This window comes from Piliocolobus tephrosceles, chromosome 4 (genome assembly GCF_002776525.5).
Source record: "Piliocolobus tephrosceles isolate RC106 chromosome 4, ASM277652v3, whole genome shotgun sequence".
NCBI lineage: Eukaryota > Metazoa > Chordata > Mammalia > Primates > Cercopithecidae > Piliocolobus > Piliocolobus tephrosceles.
Window position 1 is genome coordinate 40,293,821 of NC_045437.1, and position 17,193 is coordinate 40,311,013.

General features: G+C 36.6%; 1 protein-coding gene across 1 annotated transcript in view; it reads right to left on the reverse strand.

Moving 5' to 3' along the window:
* Nucleotides 1–6,397: 6,397 nt before the first annotated feature.
* PLCXD3 (phosphatidylinositol specific phospholipase C X domain containing 3) overlaps nt 6,398–17,193 on the reverse strand; it is a 190,526-nt gene continuing 179,730 nt past the window's right edge. The window contains exon 3 of the mRNA XM_023216411.2: nt 6,398–6,782. Within this exon, the coding sequence (XP_023072179.2) occupies nt 6,629–6,782 (154 nt within the window). The 3' untranslated portion in view covers nt 6,398–6,628. The remainder of the gene's footprint in view (nt 6,783–17,193) is intronic.

Sequence of the window (17,193 nt, forward strand, 5' to 3'; positions counted from 1 at the left end):
TATACAAATTGAAGGACTCACAGCATTGACTTTATTGGTAGATAATATACATATATATTTTTATGGTAGAAACCCTAATATGATGATTCACATTGTTAAAAAAGAATTATATTTTTTGATGCTCTGAGTCATGCCCTATTTAAGAGATCCATTTTGAGCTTATAATGAAGCACTGATGAATATTAAAATAAAAATAAAGATAATTGATACCAGGACTTTATTAGGCATTTCACTAAATACAAATAAACTTTTTTACGTTAAGAACACAATCTTATTTAAAAAATTCACATTTTCTATACAGACTGTAGGCATGGATTTTCTTTACACTACATTTATTAAAGTATCAATGACCAGATCCTAAAAAGAGAAGGCACAAATCTTTCTCTCTCTGGTGAATTCCTGGTGTCTAATGAAGGAAATGTCACCAGCCCTGCAAATTCCCATCCTCCAGAACTGAAGCAAATCAACGGAAATGTATGTAAGCAGGAGTCAGAAGATGGACATGTTATATTAAAGGATTTGGATTTTCCTCTGCCACTTATAGGCATTTCAAGAGAGGAGGTAGCTACAGAAAATGTTTCAAAACTCCGTCTGCATTCAGGCTCTGTAAGGATTCACTGTTGGAAATGAGAGTATTTGAAAGCTAGAATTTAGGAATTCCAACATGTTTCTATTTTCTACACTGTTTTTAGAAACTAGCCTTTGATCTCACTGTTCTTATTTTGGGGCTTCTTGGGTTTTCAATTCCAAAAAACTAAAATAGTGCTGTTTGTTATAATTTTCTTTGACAAGTCTCTCTGCCAGGTGATAACTTCATGTCAGGTCAGATTCTATCCCCCACTCGTGCCTGCCTCCCCAGTCTCCCAACAATGTTCTAAGGAGGTGTCACCAGGGCAGTGTCCATACCTCAGACTCTTTTATTCTTCCAGCAGTGAAGACAGTTCCTTCCTATGTCACCTTTCCTACGATTCCATAGATGACCAGTTTTAACCTGATAAAAGTATTTTGTGGTAAGTTGTTAATGGGGGAAATAATGAATTAGTTTGTTATCTCTCTGAAAGAAAAAAGAAATTGAATTTAAAAGAGGTGCTGGTACTAAGTTAGGAGGTGCTACCACTTTTCAGGAGCATTTATAATATGTTGGTGTGTTTTGGTTTTCCCAGTTAGTGGGAAATGCTACATAAGGGATTAATGGGGAAACTTGGACCTGACAACAGGCTGGCGAAGGGAAATGTTGAACATGGTGGCATTCATCTTATGAAGATATTTACTTGAATATCCCATCTGTATTCAAGCTGGCCCTTCAAAAAGCATTTTCAGGACCTAGAGCTGACCAATGTTTTCCTTCTTCAAGGACATTATGACTGCTGATATTCATAAGGTGTCTGAACACAGGGGTATGGAGGGAGGTAGATCTCGCCCCTTATAGTTAGCCCAACTGAAAAAGATTAGAAAGGCAGTGTAGATAGAATTGTGAGATTTAAGGAAAAATATATAGGACATACTCAGTTACATTTGAATTTCAGATAAACTTGTTTTAAAGTGAAAGTATTTCTGATAAAATATGTGAGAAATACGCTAAAGGAATAATGTTTATCTGAAATTTAAATTTCACTGGGTATTCTGTATTTTACCTGGCAACTCTAAATATTGAAAAGGAATAACTAAGGATGCAGAAAGAAAGTTAATTAATATTCTGTACCCAGATGCCAAGCCCAAAGAAGGTCAGAATTTTTGCTTCAAGCATGACCACATGTGTAGATCCTTGTCAGTCATGAGTTTTCTATAGCTAGACTAATTCTACACGTGGGGCAGACCGGAAAAGTGTGCAGGTTGCATGCTTGTTTTCTCGAGAAGAGAACCATGTTGGAACCGCCTAGTATGGGTGGGCCTTTAAAAGCTCTCCTAACACCAAGGCAGTTCATTTTACTTGAGAAGATCGAATTTTAAAAAGTAATGGTTTGGAGAAACAATTTTTCTTGGAAAATTTATCATTCATTAAAGAAACATGGGTGCCATGTTGGGAAGGTCAACTTTCGAGGTGTACTGGTTTTATTGCTGATGAAAACAAATTAGTCTGTGTGTTGATGAAGTTAATACATGAATTGATGTTTGATTATTTCGAAAAGCAATGGGGGTGCCTCACAAGCTGGACAGTTTGCTTATGGGAACTCAGATAGGTTCTAAAGCCCATTCCTCAAAAAATTAAAAGACACCATTTTTAACAAAAACTTAATTTCGGTTTCATTTTTAAATCCAAATTGCAGCAACAACGAAAAACTGTTAATAAATTAAGGCTGGTCACAATGTGCCCTTTTTCTTTAGGATAAGTTTGATTTTTGATAAGAGATTATATACTTACACACGCATACCACATACAAGCACATACTTTGGACTCATACAAATATACATTTAAAACTAATACCTGCAAAATAGTATCACAATTGAAACAACAGTTACACAATTTTCAAAAGATTCAATTGACATGTTTTACAAATTCTACAGAACATTTTATCATTATCATTGGGAAAACAAACAATTTAGAGCATTATTTAAAACTGTATGCAACACAGGAGCCACCAATAAGTTATGGCAAATATAGCATTTACACTATGGTGTCACTGAAATCTAGCTGAAAAGACTAAAGTGCTGTAAAATAAAATGCTCTTAAAAACCTTGTTTAGCATATCCTGAGGACGTTGTGCATTATTTTCTATTAGCAATTCAAAGTGTGAGCACTGTGCCTATGGAACTCCTGTTTGGTTGAGTGACCAAAGATTAAAAGATTGTGTCATTGGATCTGTAAAACTGTAAAACTGAAAAACTCATGGAAACATGCATTTCCTGAGAATTCCAACTTTCCAGTCTGGAATCCTAACAAGGAAGAACCTGAACAAATAACCCTGGCTAAAAAACATGTCAGAATTTCAAAGAACTTAAACAACTTTAAGTGAAGATGTGTGTATGTGTTTGTAAGTTATAGTCTAGTCCATCTTGGATTCTCTAATATGAAGTGAAATTGACAATTTAGATAGATTGTTAGTGCCAAGCATTTTCTATTTCTGATGGTCTCACTTTTCATTGGTTTTCTAGTTACCTTTCTCCTCTTAAATATTTAAATATTTGAATTATCTACTAATGTAGGAGATACTGATTTTAAGAGTTGAAACAGCAATAGAATCAGATTAATTCAAGTGCAGTTTCAACTTGAATAATAAGTGTATGTGTGTGAAATGTGCATTCTGTGTGTGTGTGTGTGTGTGTGTGTGTAATGTGTATATGTACACATACAGGTGTATACATGGCAAACATTTTATACTCTAATACATTCACTGTTAGGTGGCACTCCATGAAAAGTAAGTTTTCCCAGTATGGCTGGCTGAAAGTAAATATTGAGGTCATCATATAGAATATCCTAAGGCTTTTAAAGGTGCCTCCTCATTCTCTGCATTTACATGATTGTGTGGTAAATAGGGAGACATAAATGATATTGGCAGAAGAAAAATTTACTATATTAGTCCTTGAAAATTACAGATAGGAAAGCAAACTTAAAAATGATCTCTTTGCATATTTTCTCTTTAAAGTATAATAAAAAATAAAAAATAAAAAAATGAAAAGCTCTCTGAAAAGACAATGCCCAGCTAAGACAAAGGTGCATAGGCTGAGGGTAACCTTCGATTGCATGTCACCATTTTTTACTTTTGGAAGGCCTGCAGTCTGCTTCCCCAGTGTGCTCCAGGGCAGGGCTAATGGATAGAAGACAGTCAAAGCCACCTTCTCTCCATTCTCATTTCCAAGGACTCCCTTTTAGTAAACTCCCCCTCTTGCTAGAGGACCCATGGCTCCCTTCTACCTCTTCCCTCCTTTATAAATTAAGGCAAGTCCATTTACTCAGTGCCTGCTACATAGGCACTGTATGTCCACATGGAAATTATAGCATTGGCTTGAAAGTGCCTTTTGTCTAACAAGGTTTCTGGGTGCATATCATTAGCAGCAGTACAAACCTTTCCCTAGTTAAAAAACTGCAAAATTATTCAAAAGCTTCATCATGTTTGTTTTTTTCCAGCACCCAGTTGACAAATAGGACAAAGTTAATTCTAAGCAAACACTATGAGAAAGTATCTAGGTTCAAGAAAATACCACATAGTTACCTCTATATTTTATTCATTAATATGATGAAAAATCTGTTTTCTATTATATTTATAACATTAAATTAGTGTGTCATTGCAAGTATGCTTGGCTAAAGATCCTCCTGAAGGATAAATGAATAGCCAGTTAGAGAGAAAGTCTGTCCCAAAACCAAATGTATGGGACATACATTTCAATAATCCTAATCATTTTAAAAGGATTCATATACATTTTCACATAAAGAGCAGGTGTAAAAGAACGATAATAAAACTACAAGGGAAGGGAAAATGGAAAGAAGAAAAGAAATATATTTTTAAAATAATTAAGTCCTGCACTAGAATTCTTTTACAAAAATACTTTAATGTGATCATTGACTCTACTCTCAAAGGTTTTATTACTCTTTTTCACACATGATTAAGGGTTTCAGTCTTAAAATTAAATTATTTAATATTATCAATGTTTTCATTTGAAAAGAAGAATTGTACTGTACTGTGTCCATATCTGTGTGTGTTTGTGTATGTTTGAATCTGTATGCTTGCACAGGAGTGGGCATATGTTTGTATATTGTATATGGCAAGATGTATACACACAACCCAAATGTATACACACATTTTTGTGTGTACATGTATGTTATTTGGTATACCATAGGTACATACATACTCCTTATAAACATTCTCTTCAGTATAAACAATTCCTTTCCCTCCCTTTAATTGCTAATAAGTACTATTTTCTGATCATGAGTATTTATAATCTTGAAATCAACTCTTGATTATTTATGATCTTGACATATAGAGCTTTGAATTCAACTCCCTTATCTAAGTCTACGAGATTTAGCCATACGTCCTACATTTAAGTTCATTAAAAGCTGAGGACATGCTTTTATTTCTCTATGACCCTACTTTGCATGGACTGTATTATCCTAGGAAACTATTGAGGTGTGATTATTTCTAAACATGAAAATAAAATAATTCATAATTGTAAGAATTTCATCAAATTTTATAATTTTTATAAACATCTCACAATATTCCTGTGAAGTACATAGCCAAGGATTATTGTGCTCTTATTAAGTTTTTTTTTTTTTTTTTTTTTTTTTTTTTACTTTTTAGAGTTGTCAAATATCACAAAGACTCCAAGGAGGAAGTAATGCTCAAGCTATTTCATTGTTCTTCCCTGTAGACCCGCAAGATTAAATATTAGGTTGCAGAAACTTTGTATGAAACTTTTGCCTCTGCCTTAATCTCATCCTTCAGATAGGATAAAACTCAGAAGTGAGGAGTCAGTGCCAGTTTTAAACAAGTCCACTCAGATCTCATAAATTTCAAGAGTTTCCTAAAGATATTTCACAGATCCCTGTGATTTCATGAACATAATTTCAAAAACATTGCTCTAACTCCTTCTATCAGCCTTCTTCTTTCTTTCCTTCAAGTTGAAAACTTGAAGTTTCTTGAAAAATCTTCCTTAAAATATGGAATTTAGAATTAAATACTTGAAAATCCCAAATTGGCAGGAAAGCTTGCAGTCTTTTTTTTCTTCTTTCCTCCTTTCCTCCCTTCCTCCCTCCCTTCCTCCTCCCTCCCTTCCTCCTTCCTTCCTTCCTTCCTTCCTTCCTTCTCTTTTTTTTTCTTTCATCAAGAGACTCATTAAGAGGGCCTTTTAAATAGTTCTTTTCAGAGTTTTCAATTTTAACACAGTTGTACCTTACCATGTACTGGGTACTTGCAGGGAAATATTATTTAAGATATTGCCAAATTAAGATGCCATCCATCTCTTTCACCCCTCAATCATCTTTCCCTCTGAAGTTGGCATTCACAGTTCTCCAAAAGCATTTTTATCCTATATTTATAGCTGCCTTAAATAGAAACACTGTGAAACACTATTATTTTCATATAACAAAAATCACTGATTATGACCTTCAATATTACTGATGCATGGAAACTGATTTGATGCAGATTTTCTATGACCAAAAGTTAGCTATGATTGCCCAACTGTAGATGACTATAGAGTATTATACCAAGTCCCACAAAACAAGTACGTTTTAAGACAACAATGTAATACACAAAACGTTGGGCATTCAATTGTTTTGATTTCCATACAGTATCTGATTAAAAAGAGCGAGCAAGAGAGGGAGCAGAAAGGTTACAGGCTATAGACAGTGTAGGAGCTGTAGGATGGAAATAGAGAACCTAATCAAGTAAACACATATAAGTTCTATATTACAAAGACTAATTTTGAAAAACAAAGTTACTGGTCTTTTTTTTTTTTTTTTTTCTTCCTAACACTAGAAGTAGATTTCAAGCATCAAATGGGAAATGAAATATTTATAGTAATGAAGAGTATGATTGTAATCACTGAAGAAATAGTTTTTCCCCTTTTCCCACCCACTACCAGCCCTATTCCCTTCAGAGACTCAGTGAAATAGGAAGATCAGATTGTTTACAGATATATGCCCTAATACAATGAGCCTTCTCCATCTTAATCATGGAAACTCCAAGTAGTGTTATCAAGTGTTGGCTTCTCCTTCGTCAAAGACATAGTTGAGCTTTATGACAGTGCTGATAAAGTCACCAAGTTCTACAAAATCGGCAGTGACAATATTGATGCCACTCTCTCCTGGCTTCTGTGTGCGGACCCACTGCATCATGGCAGGAAGAGCTCTGAGAAAGGAAACAAAAAGAAAAGTCACAGAAGGCAAGATATTATTTTTCAAGCTCTACAATTCTCAGTCTTCCCTTTAGTTTCTAGCTTATTAAAATAAATGTTTCACGTATAGGTACAGGAAGAGGAAAAGGCCACATGGACTCTGGGGGTTTCTTAACCTTTGCAGAAACTCTGTAGGAGAAATATTCATATTGGTCTGTATTGGAGTCCTCATCTCGGCAGATTCCAGATACTGTAATAGTTTATAATGATGCTTCCCTACTAAGAAAACAACATTCTTGCATTTATATTCTGATTTTATATGGTGTCATCACAAACCTTTCAAAACTATGGAGTGGGGAGGTCAGAGATGAATACATCACTTAGTAAACATTTATTATGAACCCACTATTATGAGGAAATGTGCTAAGATAATGTAAATAGACATAATAGTAAAATCCCCTGCCTTCAAAAAGTGTACAGTTTGGTGGTAGGTAGGCAGACAAGGAAGAAATTGTAGCACAATATAATCAGGGCTCATTTCTTCAAACACATTTACTGGGCACCTATTAAGTTCCAGTCATCACTGTAGGCACCTGGAGGATTCAAGTAAACAAAACTGATAAAAATATCTTTCCCTGTGGAACTTACATTCTCATAAGGAGAAACAGACAATAAACAAGAGTCATAAAAATGTATAGTTTGATAGGAGGGAATAAGTGCTATAGAAATGGAGAAAAGAAAGGAAGATTAGGAATCTGCAGGTGGGGAGGAGTGATGCAGATTGCATTTTAAAATAGGGTGGCTTAATATGCCTCAGTGATAAAGGGACATTTGTGCAAAGGTTTGAAGGAGACAAGGGAGTTAGTCATGTGGCTATCTAGGGAAAGCATCCCAGCTATTGCCATGGCACAAAAGGGGTAGCATGCTTAAGCTTAGAGAAAAGAAGAAAGTAGTAAAAAATGAGGATAATGAGGAAAAGGGAGCAGATTCTGTAGGACACATTAGGCCATTATAAGCGTTTTGATGTTCACTCTGAGTAAAATAGGGGCCTTTGATGTATCTTGAGCAGAGAGGCGGTGTGATTAGACTTTCACTGTAAGAGCTCATTCATCACCATGAGATCACAGTGGAGAGTCACCTAGCATAGCCTGGAATATCAAGGAAAACCTTTCAGAAGGATGCTCCCTAAAATAAATATTGAAAGATTATGAAGATTTAGATGGACAAAGGTGGGAATGGTAGATGGAGGATGATGCAATGCACTTTCAGACAGAGGAAATACCATTTTTACATTCATTGACAGAATCATGGTGTATGCTTAGGAGCAAGGGATACAGGCAGACAGATACAGGTGATGTTAATGATGATGTCCAGCTTCATCTGACAGCATATTGGAATGAGAACTACTATAACTTGGGCAGGGCAGGAAGGGAAGTTTCCATCACAAAAGGATAAATGAACAGGCCAGAGACCTGATAGTGTACTAACAAAGAAAGTTTGATGGAAATACATGTGAACATTAAATTCCTGGATGAAATGGAGAGGGAGAAGGAGAGGGAGAGAAAAGGGAAAAAAGGGAGGAGAGTTTAAAAACCTAGAAGAAGTTGTATAAAAAAGGTAAGGTTGTTTTGAAAGATGTTAAAGAGAAAAAACCCAGACAATAGAAGGCCTTGAGAAATATATAACAACTGAATTGGGAGGCTGAGCAAGATGGTGGAACAGAAGGCTCCACATCCCCCTGCAAGGACAGCATCCCACCTGCAAGGATACCAAGTTAACAACTATCTACATAGCAAAAAACAAAACAAAACAAAACAAAACAAAAAAATACCTTCATAAGAACTACAAATAAGGTGAATACCTATAGGACCTGGATTTAAGTTTATATTGCTGAAAATGCCACCGAAGAAATAGAAAAAACGGTCCTGAATCACTGACACTATCCCTTTCAACCCCCACCAGCAATGGCCTGGTATGGAGAGCATCTCTGGGCTCTGGGGAAGGGAGAATACACTAATTGTGAGGTATTAAACTCAGTGCTGTCCTGCTAGAGCAGAAATGAAAACCAGACCTAACTCAGCTGATGCCCAGTCACACAGGGAATATTTAAACCAGGACTAGCCAGAGAGGGAATTGCAGATCCCAGCAGTCAGAGTGCCTGCAAACCTCACCACAGAGGGCTACAGTGTTCTGTATCTCCAAGTAAATTTGAAAGGCAATCTAGGTCTTAAGAACTGCAACTCTTAGGCAACTCCATACTGAGACATCAGCTTGGGTAACCAAGGGAGTGCTGGCATCACCTCTCCCCTAAACCCAGGCTGCACAGCTTGTGGTTGTAAAAGAGACCCCTTTCTTCCACTTGGGAGAAGAGGGGGAAGAATGGTGAGGACTTTGTGTTGCCTCTTGGATACCAGCTCAGCCACAGCAGGATAGGGCACCAGTCAGAGTCATGAAGTCCCCGTTCCAGGCCCTAGCTCCCAGATGACATTTCTAGACACACCCTGGGCCAGAAGGGAACTCGTTGCCTTGAAGAAAAGGATGTAGACCTACCAGCATTCATCACCTGCTAACTGAAGAGCCCTTGGCCCCAAATAACCAGCAGAGATATCCGGGTACCACATCTTGGGTCTTGGGTGAACCTCTGAGACTTGCTGGCAAGTAAGACTCAGCCCATTACTAGCTATGGTGGCTGTGGGACAAAACTGCTTCTTGTTGAGAAAAGCAGAGGGAAAAGTAAAGGGGACTTTGTCTTGCACCTTAGGTACCAACACTGCCATGGTGGGTAGAGCACCAAGCAGACTTTTAGAGTCCCCGATTCCAGGACTTGACTGTTGGATGACATTTCTGGACCTGCCCAGGGTCAGAGGGGAGCCCAGTGCCCTGAAGGGTGAGTCCCTGCCTAGGCAGCATCCACCAGAAGCAGACTTAAGAGATCTTGGACCTTAAGGGAACATCAGTGGTAGTCTGGAAGTACTCATCATGACTGGGGTGGTGGTGGCTATACGGTGAGGCTCCTGTACCTTTGGAAAGGACAGGGAAGACTGGTAAGGACTGTGTCTTGTGTTTTTAGTGCCAGTTCAGCTGCAATACAATAAGATACCAGATATATTTCTAAGGGTTTTGGCTCTACTTCCTGACTCCAGATGGCATTTCTGGACGCACCCAGGGCTTGGGGAACCCTGCCATCCTGAAAGGAAGGATACAGACCTGACTGGATTTGCCACCTGCTGATTGTTCAGCCCCAGGTCTTTGAGAAACCATACACAGTAGCCAGGGACTGGTTACAGCAGGCCCTGCGTGAGACCCAGTGCTTTGCTGGCTTCAGGTATGACCCAGCACAGTCACAGAGGTGCTTGTTTCATTCCATCCCCAGGTTTAGGTGGTTCAAAATGGAGCAGGAGACTCTGTATGTTCGGAAGGAAGTAAGGAAAGAGAACAAATCTCTGCCTGGTAACTTAGAGAATTATCGCATATCTGGACCAAGACCATCAAGGTGATACCTGTATAAGTCGTCAAGAATCACAGCATTTCTGGTCTTGGGGTGCCCCTTAAAGTAGACACAGTTTAGATCACAAACCCAAGTCTTTTCAAATTTCCAGAAGGCGTCCCTGAGAAGGATGGTGACAAAAAAGTTCAGACAGAAAAGACTAAAATAAATACCTAACTCTTCAATATCCAGACACTGAAGAATCAACAGCATCTGGGGAAATGTGACCTCACCAAATAAACTAAATAAGGCACCAGGGACCAATCCTGGAGAAACAGAGATATGTGATCTTTCAGATGAAGAACTCAAAGTAGCTGTGTTGAGGAAACTCAAATAAGTTCAAAATAACACAGAGAAGGAATTCAGAATTCTATCAGATAAATTCAACGAAGATATTAAAATAATTAAAAAGTGTCAAGCAGAAATTTTCTGGAGTTGAAAAGTGCAATTTGTATACTAAAGAATGTATCACAGTCATTTAATAGCAGAATGGATCAAGCAGAAGAAATAGTGACCTTGAAGACAGGGTATTTGAAAATATACAGAGGAGACAAAAGAAAAAAGAATAAAAAACAATGAAGCATGCCTACAGGATGCAGAAAATAGGCTCATAAGGGCAAATCTAAGAGTTATTGACCTTAAATAAGTGAAAAAGAAAGACATAAGGGTAGAATGTTTATTCAAAGAAATAATAACAGAGAACTTTCCAAAATTAGAGAAAGATATTAATATCCAAACACAAGAAGACCAGGAGAGCATGACATGACATATTTAAGGTACTGAAAAGAAGAAAACCTTTTACCCTAGAGTGGGATATCTAGCAAAAATATCCTTCGAGAAATAAAGACTTTCCCAAACAAAAGCCGAGGGATTTCATCAATACCAGACCCACCCCACAAGCAATGTTAAAGAGAGTACTTCAATCAAAAAGAAAAGGTATAAATAATCAGTCGAAGGTACAAAACTTGCTGGTAATGGTTAGTACACAGAAAAACAAAGAATAGTATAACGCCATCACTGTGGTATGTAAACTACTCTTATCCTCAGTAGAAAGACTAAACAATGAACCAATCAAAAATAAAAACTACAACAAATTTTCAAGACACAGTCAGTACAATAAAATATAAGTAGAAACAACAAAATGTTTAAAAGTTGGGGGATGAAGTTAAGGCATATTTTTATTAGTTTACTTTTTGTTTGTTTACTTATGCAAATAGTGTTAAGTGATCAAGTTAAAATAATGAGTTATAAGATAGTATTTGCAAACCTCCTGGTAACCTAAAACCAAAAACATGCAATGGATACACAAAAAATAAGAAGCAAGAACTAAATTCTCTCACCAGGGAAAATCATCTTCACTAGAGGAAGATAGGCAGAAAAAGAAAAAAGGAAGAGAAGACCACAACACAACCAGAAGACACATAACAAAATGGTAGGAGTAAGTCCTTACCTATCAATAATAACATTGAATGTAAATGAACTAAACTTTCCAATCAAAAGACATAGCCTGGCTTAATGGATGAGAAAACAAGACCCAGTGATCTATTGCCTACAAGAAACACACGTCACCTGTAAAGACACACATAGATTGAAAATAAAGGACTGGAAAAAGATATTCCACGCCAATGGAAACAAACAGAAAAAAAGCAGGAGTTGCTATACTTATATCAGACAAAATAAATTTCAAGACAAAAACTGTAAGATGAGACAAATAATGTCACTGTGCCATGATAAAGGGTTCAATTTGGCAAGAGTATATAACAATCATAAATATATATGCAGTCAACACTAGAGCACCCAGATACATACAATAAATATTTTTAGAGCTAAAGAAAGAAATAGGCCCTAATACAATAATAGCCAGCGACTTCAACACCCTACTTTCAGTACTGAACAGATCTTCCAGATAGAAAATCAACAAAGAAACATCAGACTTAATCTGCAGTATAGACCAAATGGATCTAATGGATATTTACAGAACATTTCATCCAAGAGCTACAGGATACACATTTTTTTTCCTCAACGCATGGATCATTCTCAAGGATAGACCATATTTTAGGTCACAAAACATCTTAAAACATTCAAAACAATCTAAATATCAAACATCTTCTCTGACCACAATTGGGATATAACTAGAAATTAATGACGAGAGGAATTTTGGGAGTTATACAAATGCATAGAAATCAAACAATATGCTCCTGAATGACCAGTGGGTCAATGAAGACATTAAGAAGGAAATTGAAAAATGTCTTGAAACAAATAATAATGGAAACAACACCCCAAAACCTATAGGATACAGCAAAAGCAGTACTAAGAAGAAAGTTTATAGCTACAAGTGCCTATGTCCCAAAAGACAAAAAAGCTTCAAATAAACAGCCTAATGACATCTTAAAGAACTAGAAAACCAAGACCAAACCAAACCCAAAATTAGTAGAAGAAAAGAGATAATAAAGATCAGAGTGGTAATAGATGCAATTGAAATGAAAAAAATACAAAAGATCAAGAAAACAAAAATGTCAGTTGTTGAAAAGCACAATGGACAAACCTTTAACCATACTAAGAAAAAAAAAAGAAGATCCAAATAAATAGATAAAATCAGAAATGAAAAAGAGACATTACAACTGACACTGCAGAAATTCAAAAGATCATTAGTGGCTACTATGAGCAAATACATGCCAATAAATAGGAAAACCTAGAAGAAGTGAACAAATTCCTAGACACATAAAACCTACCAAGATTGAACTAGGAAAAAAATAAAAACCTGAACAGACCAATAACAAGTAATGAGATCAAAGCCATAATAAAAAGTCTCCCAGTAAAGAAAACCCTGAGACCTGATGACTTCACTGCTGAATAATTCCACCAAACATTTAAAGAAAAATTAATAACAATTCTACTCTAATCATTTTGAAAAATAGAGGAGGAGGGAATATTTCCAAATTCACTCTGTGAGGCCAGTATTACCCTGATACTAAAACCAAAGACACATCTAAAAAAAGAAAAAAAAAAAGAAAACTACAAACCAATATCGCCGATGAATATTGATGTAAAAATTCTTAACAAAATACTAGCAAAGTTAATTCAGCAATACATTAGAAAGACCATTCATCATGACCAATTGGGATTTATCCGTGGAATACAAGGGTGGTTCAACATATGCAAATCAATTAATGTGATACATCATATCCACAGAAAGAAGACTGAAAACTATATGATCATCTCAATTGATGCTGAAAAAGCATTTGATAGAAGTCAACATCCCTGCATGATAAAAAATCTTTTAAAAAGCTGGGGATAGAATGAACATATCTCAACATAATAAAAACCATATACAACAGACCCACAGGTAGTATCATACTGAATGAGGAAAAACTAGAAGCTTTTCCTCTAAACTCTGGTCCATGACAGGGATGCCCACTGTCACCGCTGTTATTCAAAATAGTACTGGAATTTCTAGCTAGACCAGTCAGAAAGAGAAAGATATAAAATGCTTCCAAATTGAAAAGAAAGATGTCAAATGTTCCTCGTTTGTAGATGATATGATCTTATATTTGGAAAAACATAAAGACTCTGTAAGAAAACAAAACTGATAAACAAATTCAGTAAATTTGCAGTATCCAAAGTCAACATACAAAAATCAGTAGCATTTCTGTATGCCAACAGTGAACAATGTGAAAAAGGAATAAAATAAGCAATCCCATTTACGATAGCCACACATAAAATTAAGTACCTAGAAATTAACCAAAAAAAAGTGAAAGATCTCTATAATGAAATCTATAAAACACTGATGAAAGAGGACACCAAAAAAATGGAAAAATGTTCCATGTTCATGGATTGAAAGAATCAATACTGTTAAAATGTCCATACTACTCAAAGCAATCTACAGATTAAATGCAATCTCTATCAAAATACGAATGATATTCTTCACAGAAATAGAAAAATCAACTCTAAAATTTATGTGGAACCACAAAAGATCTAGCACAGCCAAAGTTATCCTAAACAAAAAGAACAAAACTGGAAGAATCACATTACTTTAAATTATCCTGCAGAGAAATAGTAACAAACACAGCATGGCACTGGCATAAAAACGGACACATAGACCAACAGAAAAGAATAAATACAGAAGCAAATTCACACATTTATGGTGAACTCATTTTTGACAAATGTGCTACAAACACACACTAGGGAAAAGACAGTATCTTCAATAATGGTGCTGGGAAAATTGGATATCCATATGCAAAAGGATAAAACTTGGCCACTATCTCTCACGTCTCACCATATACAAAAATCAGATCAAAATGGATTAAAGACTTAAATCTAAGACCTCAAACTATGAAACTACTGTAAGAAAATTTTGGGGAAAATCTCCAGGACATTGGTCTGGGCAAAAATTTCTTGAGCAGTATCCCATAAGCACAGGCAACCAAACCAAATATGGACAAATGGGATCACATCAAATTAAAAGGGTTCTGCACAGCAAAGGATACAATCAACAAAGTGAAGAGACAACCCACAGAATGGGAGAAAAATATCTTCAGTCTACCCATCTGACAAGAGATTAATAACCAGGATATATAAACAATTCGAACAACTTTATAGAATAAAAGCTAATTATCTAATTAAAAGATGGGCAAAAGATTTGAACAGACATTTATCAAAAGAAGACATACAAATGGAAAACAGACATATGAACAGAGGCTCAACATCATTGATTATCAGAGAGATGAAAATCATGTCATCCAAGTTAAAATGGTTCATATCCAGAAACAGGCAATAACAAATGCTGGAGAGGACATGGAGAAAGTGGAACCCTTGTATACTGTTGGTGGGAATGTACATTAGTACAACCACTATGGAGAACAGTTTGGAGTTTCTTCAAAAAACTGAAAATCAAGCTACCACATGATCCAGCAATCCCACTGCTGGGTATATACACAAAAGAGAGAAAATCAGTATATTGAAGAGATATCTGCACTCCTATGTTTGTTGCAGCACTGTTTGTAATACCTAAGATTTGGAAGCAACCTAAATGTTCATCAGCAGATGACTGGATAAAGAAAATGTGGCTGGGTTTGGTGGCTCACCCCAGCATTTTGGGAGGCTGAGGTGGGCAGATCATGAGGTCAGGAGATAGAGGCCATCCTGGCCAATATGGTGAAACCCCATCTCTATTAAAATATAAAAAATTAGCTGGGCATGGTGGTGCACACCTGTAGTCCCAGCTACTCAGGAGGCTGAGGCAGGGGAATTGCTTGAACCCAGGAGGCGGAGGTTTCAGTGAGCCGAGATCGCACTGCTGCACTTCAGCCTAGTGACAGAGCGAGACTCTGTATAAAAAAAAAAAATGTGGTACATATACACAATGGAGTACTATTCAGCCATAAAAAGGAGTAAGGTTCAGTCATTTGCAACAATATGCATGGAACCAGAGATCATTATATTAAGTGAAATAAGCCAGGTCCAGAAAGACAAATATAACATGTTGTCACTTACTTGTTGGATCTAAAAATCAAAACATTGAACTCATGGACACAGAATGTAGAAGGATGGTTACCAGAGGCTGGGAAGCATAGTAGGAGGGCTATGGAGGAGGCAGGGGTAGTTAATAAGTATAAAAAAAAGTTAGAAAGAAGAAATAAGATCTGCTATTTGATAGCACAACAGGGTGACTATAGTCAATAATAACTATACGTTTTAAAATAAAGAGTGTAATTGGATTGTTTGCAACTCAATGGATAAATGCTTGTGGGAATGGATACCTCATTCTTCATGGTAAGCTTATTTCACATTGCATGCCTTTATCAATACATCTAATGTACCCATAAATATATACACCTACTATATACCCACAAAAATTAAAAAGAAAAGAAACATACAGCAACTGAAAACTGTTAACTGGTGGAATACTATGATTAGATTAGTGATTTAGAGATTAGTTTGCCTTCAGTGTAGACAAGTGATGGGAGAGAGCAATAGTAGGGGCAGAAATCGCAATTAGGAGCTGCTGAAGTAATGCAGACCAGAGATAGTGCTTGCTTGTATTGCAGTAGCAGCAGTGTATCTGAAAGATACCTGAAATCTATATGTCATCTAAAATGACATCTGATATGAAATTGGATGTAGAAGGAGAGGAAGAAAGAGGCCATGAATTATGCCTAGATTTCTAACAGTATTCTGGCAGGTGGACATCATTCACTCATCTTGGAAAGATAGGAGCGAAGGCTTTCCAGCAGGCATGATAAATTCAGTCTTACGTTAATTTTGAGGTAACTTTGGAAAACATGAGTTGAGATCTCAAGTTGCAGGTTAGTACAGGTCAGATATGCAGGACAGAGAGCTGGTCAGAAGTCACCACAAACAGAATAGTTGGAGTTGTGAAAGTGGATAAAATCATTTAGATTTTGAGGAGGAGGAAAAAAGAGAAAAAAATCAGAAGCATTTAAGGGATGGGCAGGAAAATGGATTCCATAGAAGGCAAGCAGAAGTAGATATAGAAGTAGGAGGAAAATCAGGAGCATATAGTGTCATGAAAATCAAGAAAAGAAGGAAGCCATGCTCCTTTTGGAAACTAAGAAGAGCTGAGTAAGATGGAAGCAGGGAGTGCGATAAATGTGCATTTCTCCAGGTCTCAGAAAGTATATCTAGTCTAAAGAAATTCAACCCATTCAGACAACACTGGGTCAATGGCCTTGAGCTACACTATTCCCTGGCTAGTACCTTAAAAATCCTGATCCATAATTGCAGCATATACATTTCCCTGTGAGACCTAGATATAGGAGGACTCAGTTGTTTCTAAAAGAGCGTAATGTGGACCTAAATGGCCCAATGCCTTTAGAAAACAGAGTAGCAGGTGGAGACATTTGGTCCCCACAGCAATAGTTTTAAAAGATAATTCTATCTTAAAAGGGACAATCTGAATCCCTGGAGCACAGACATGA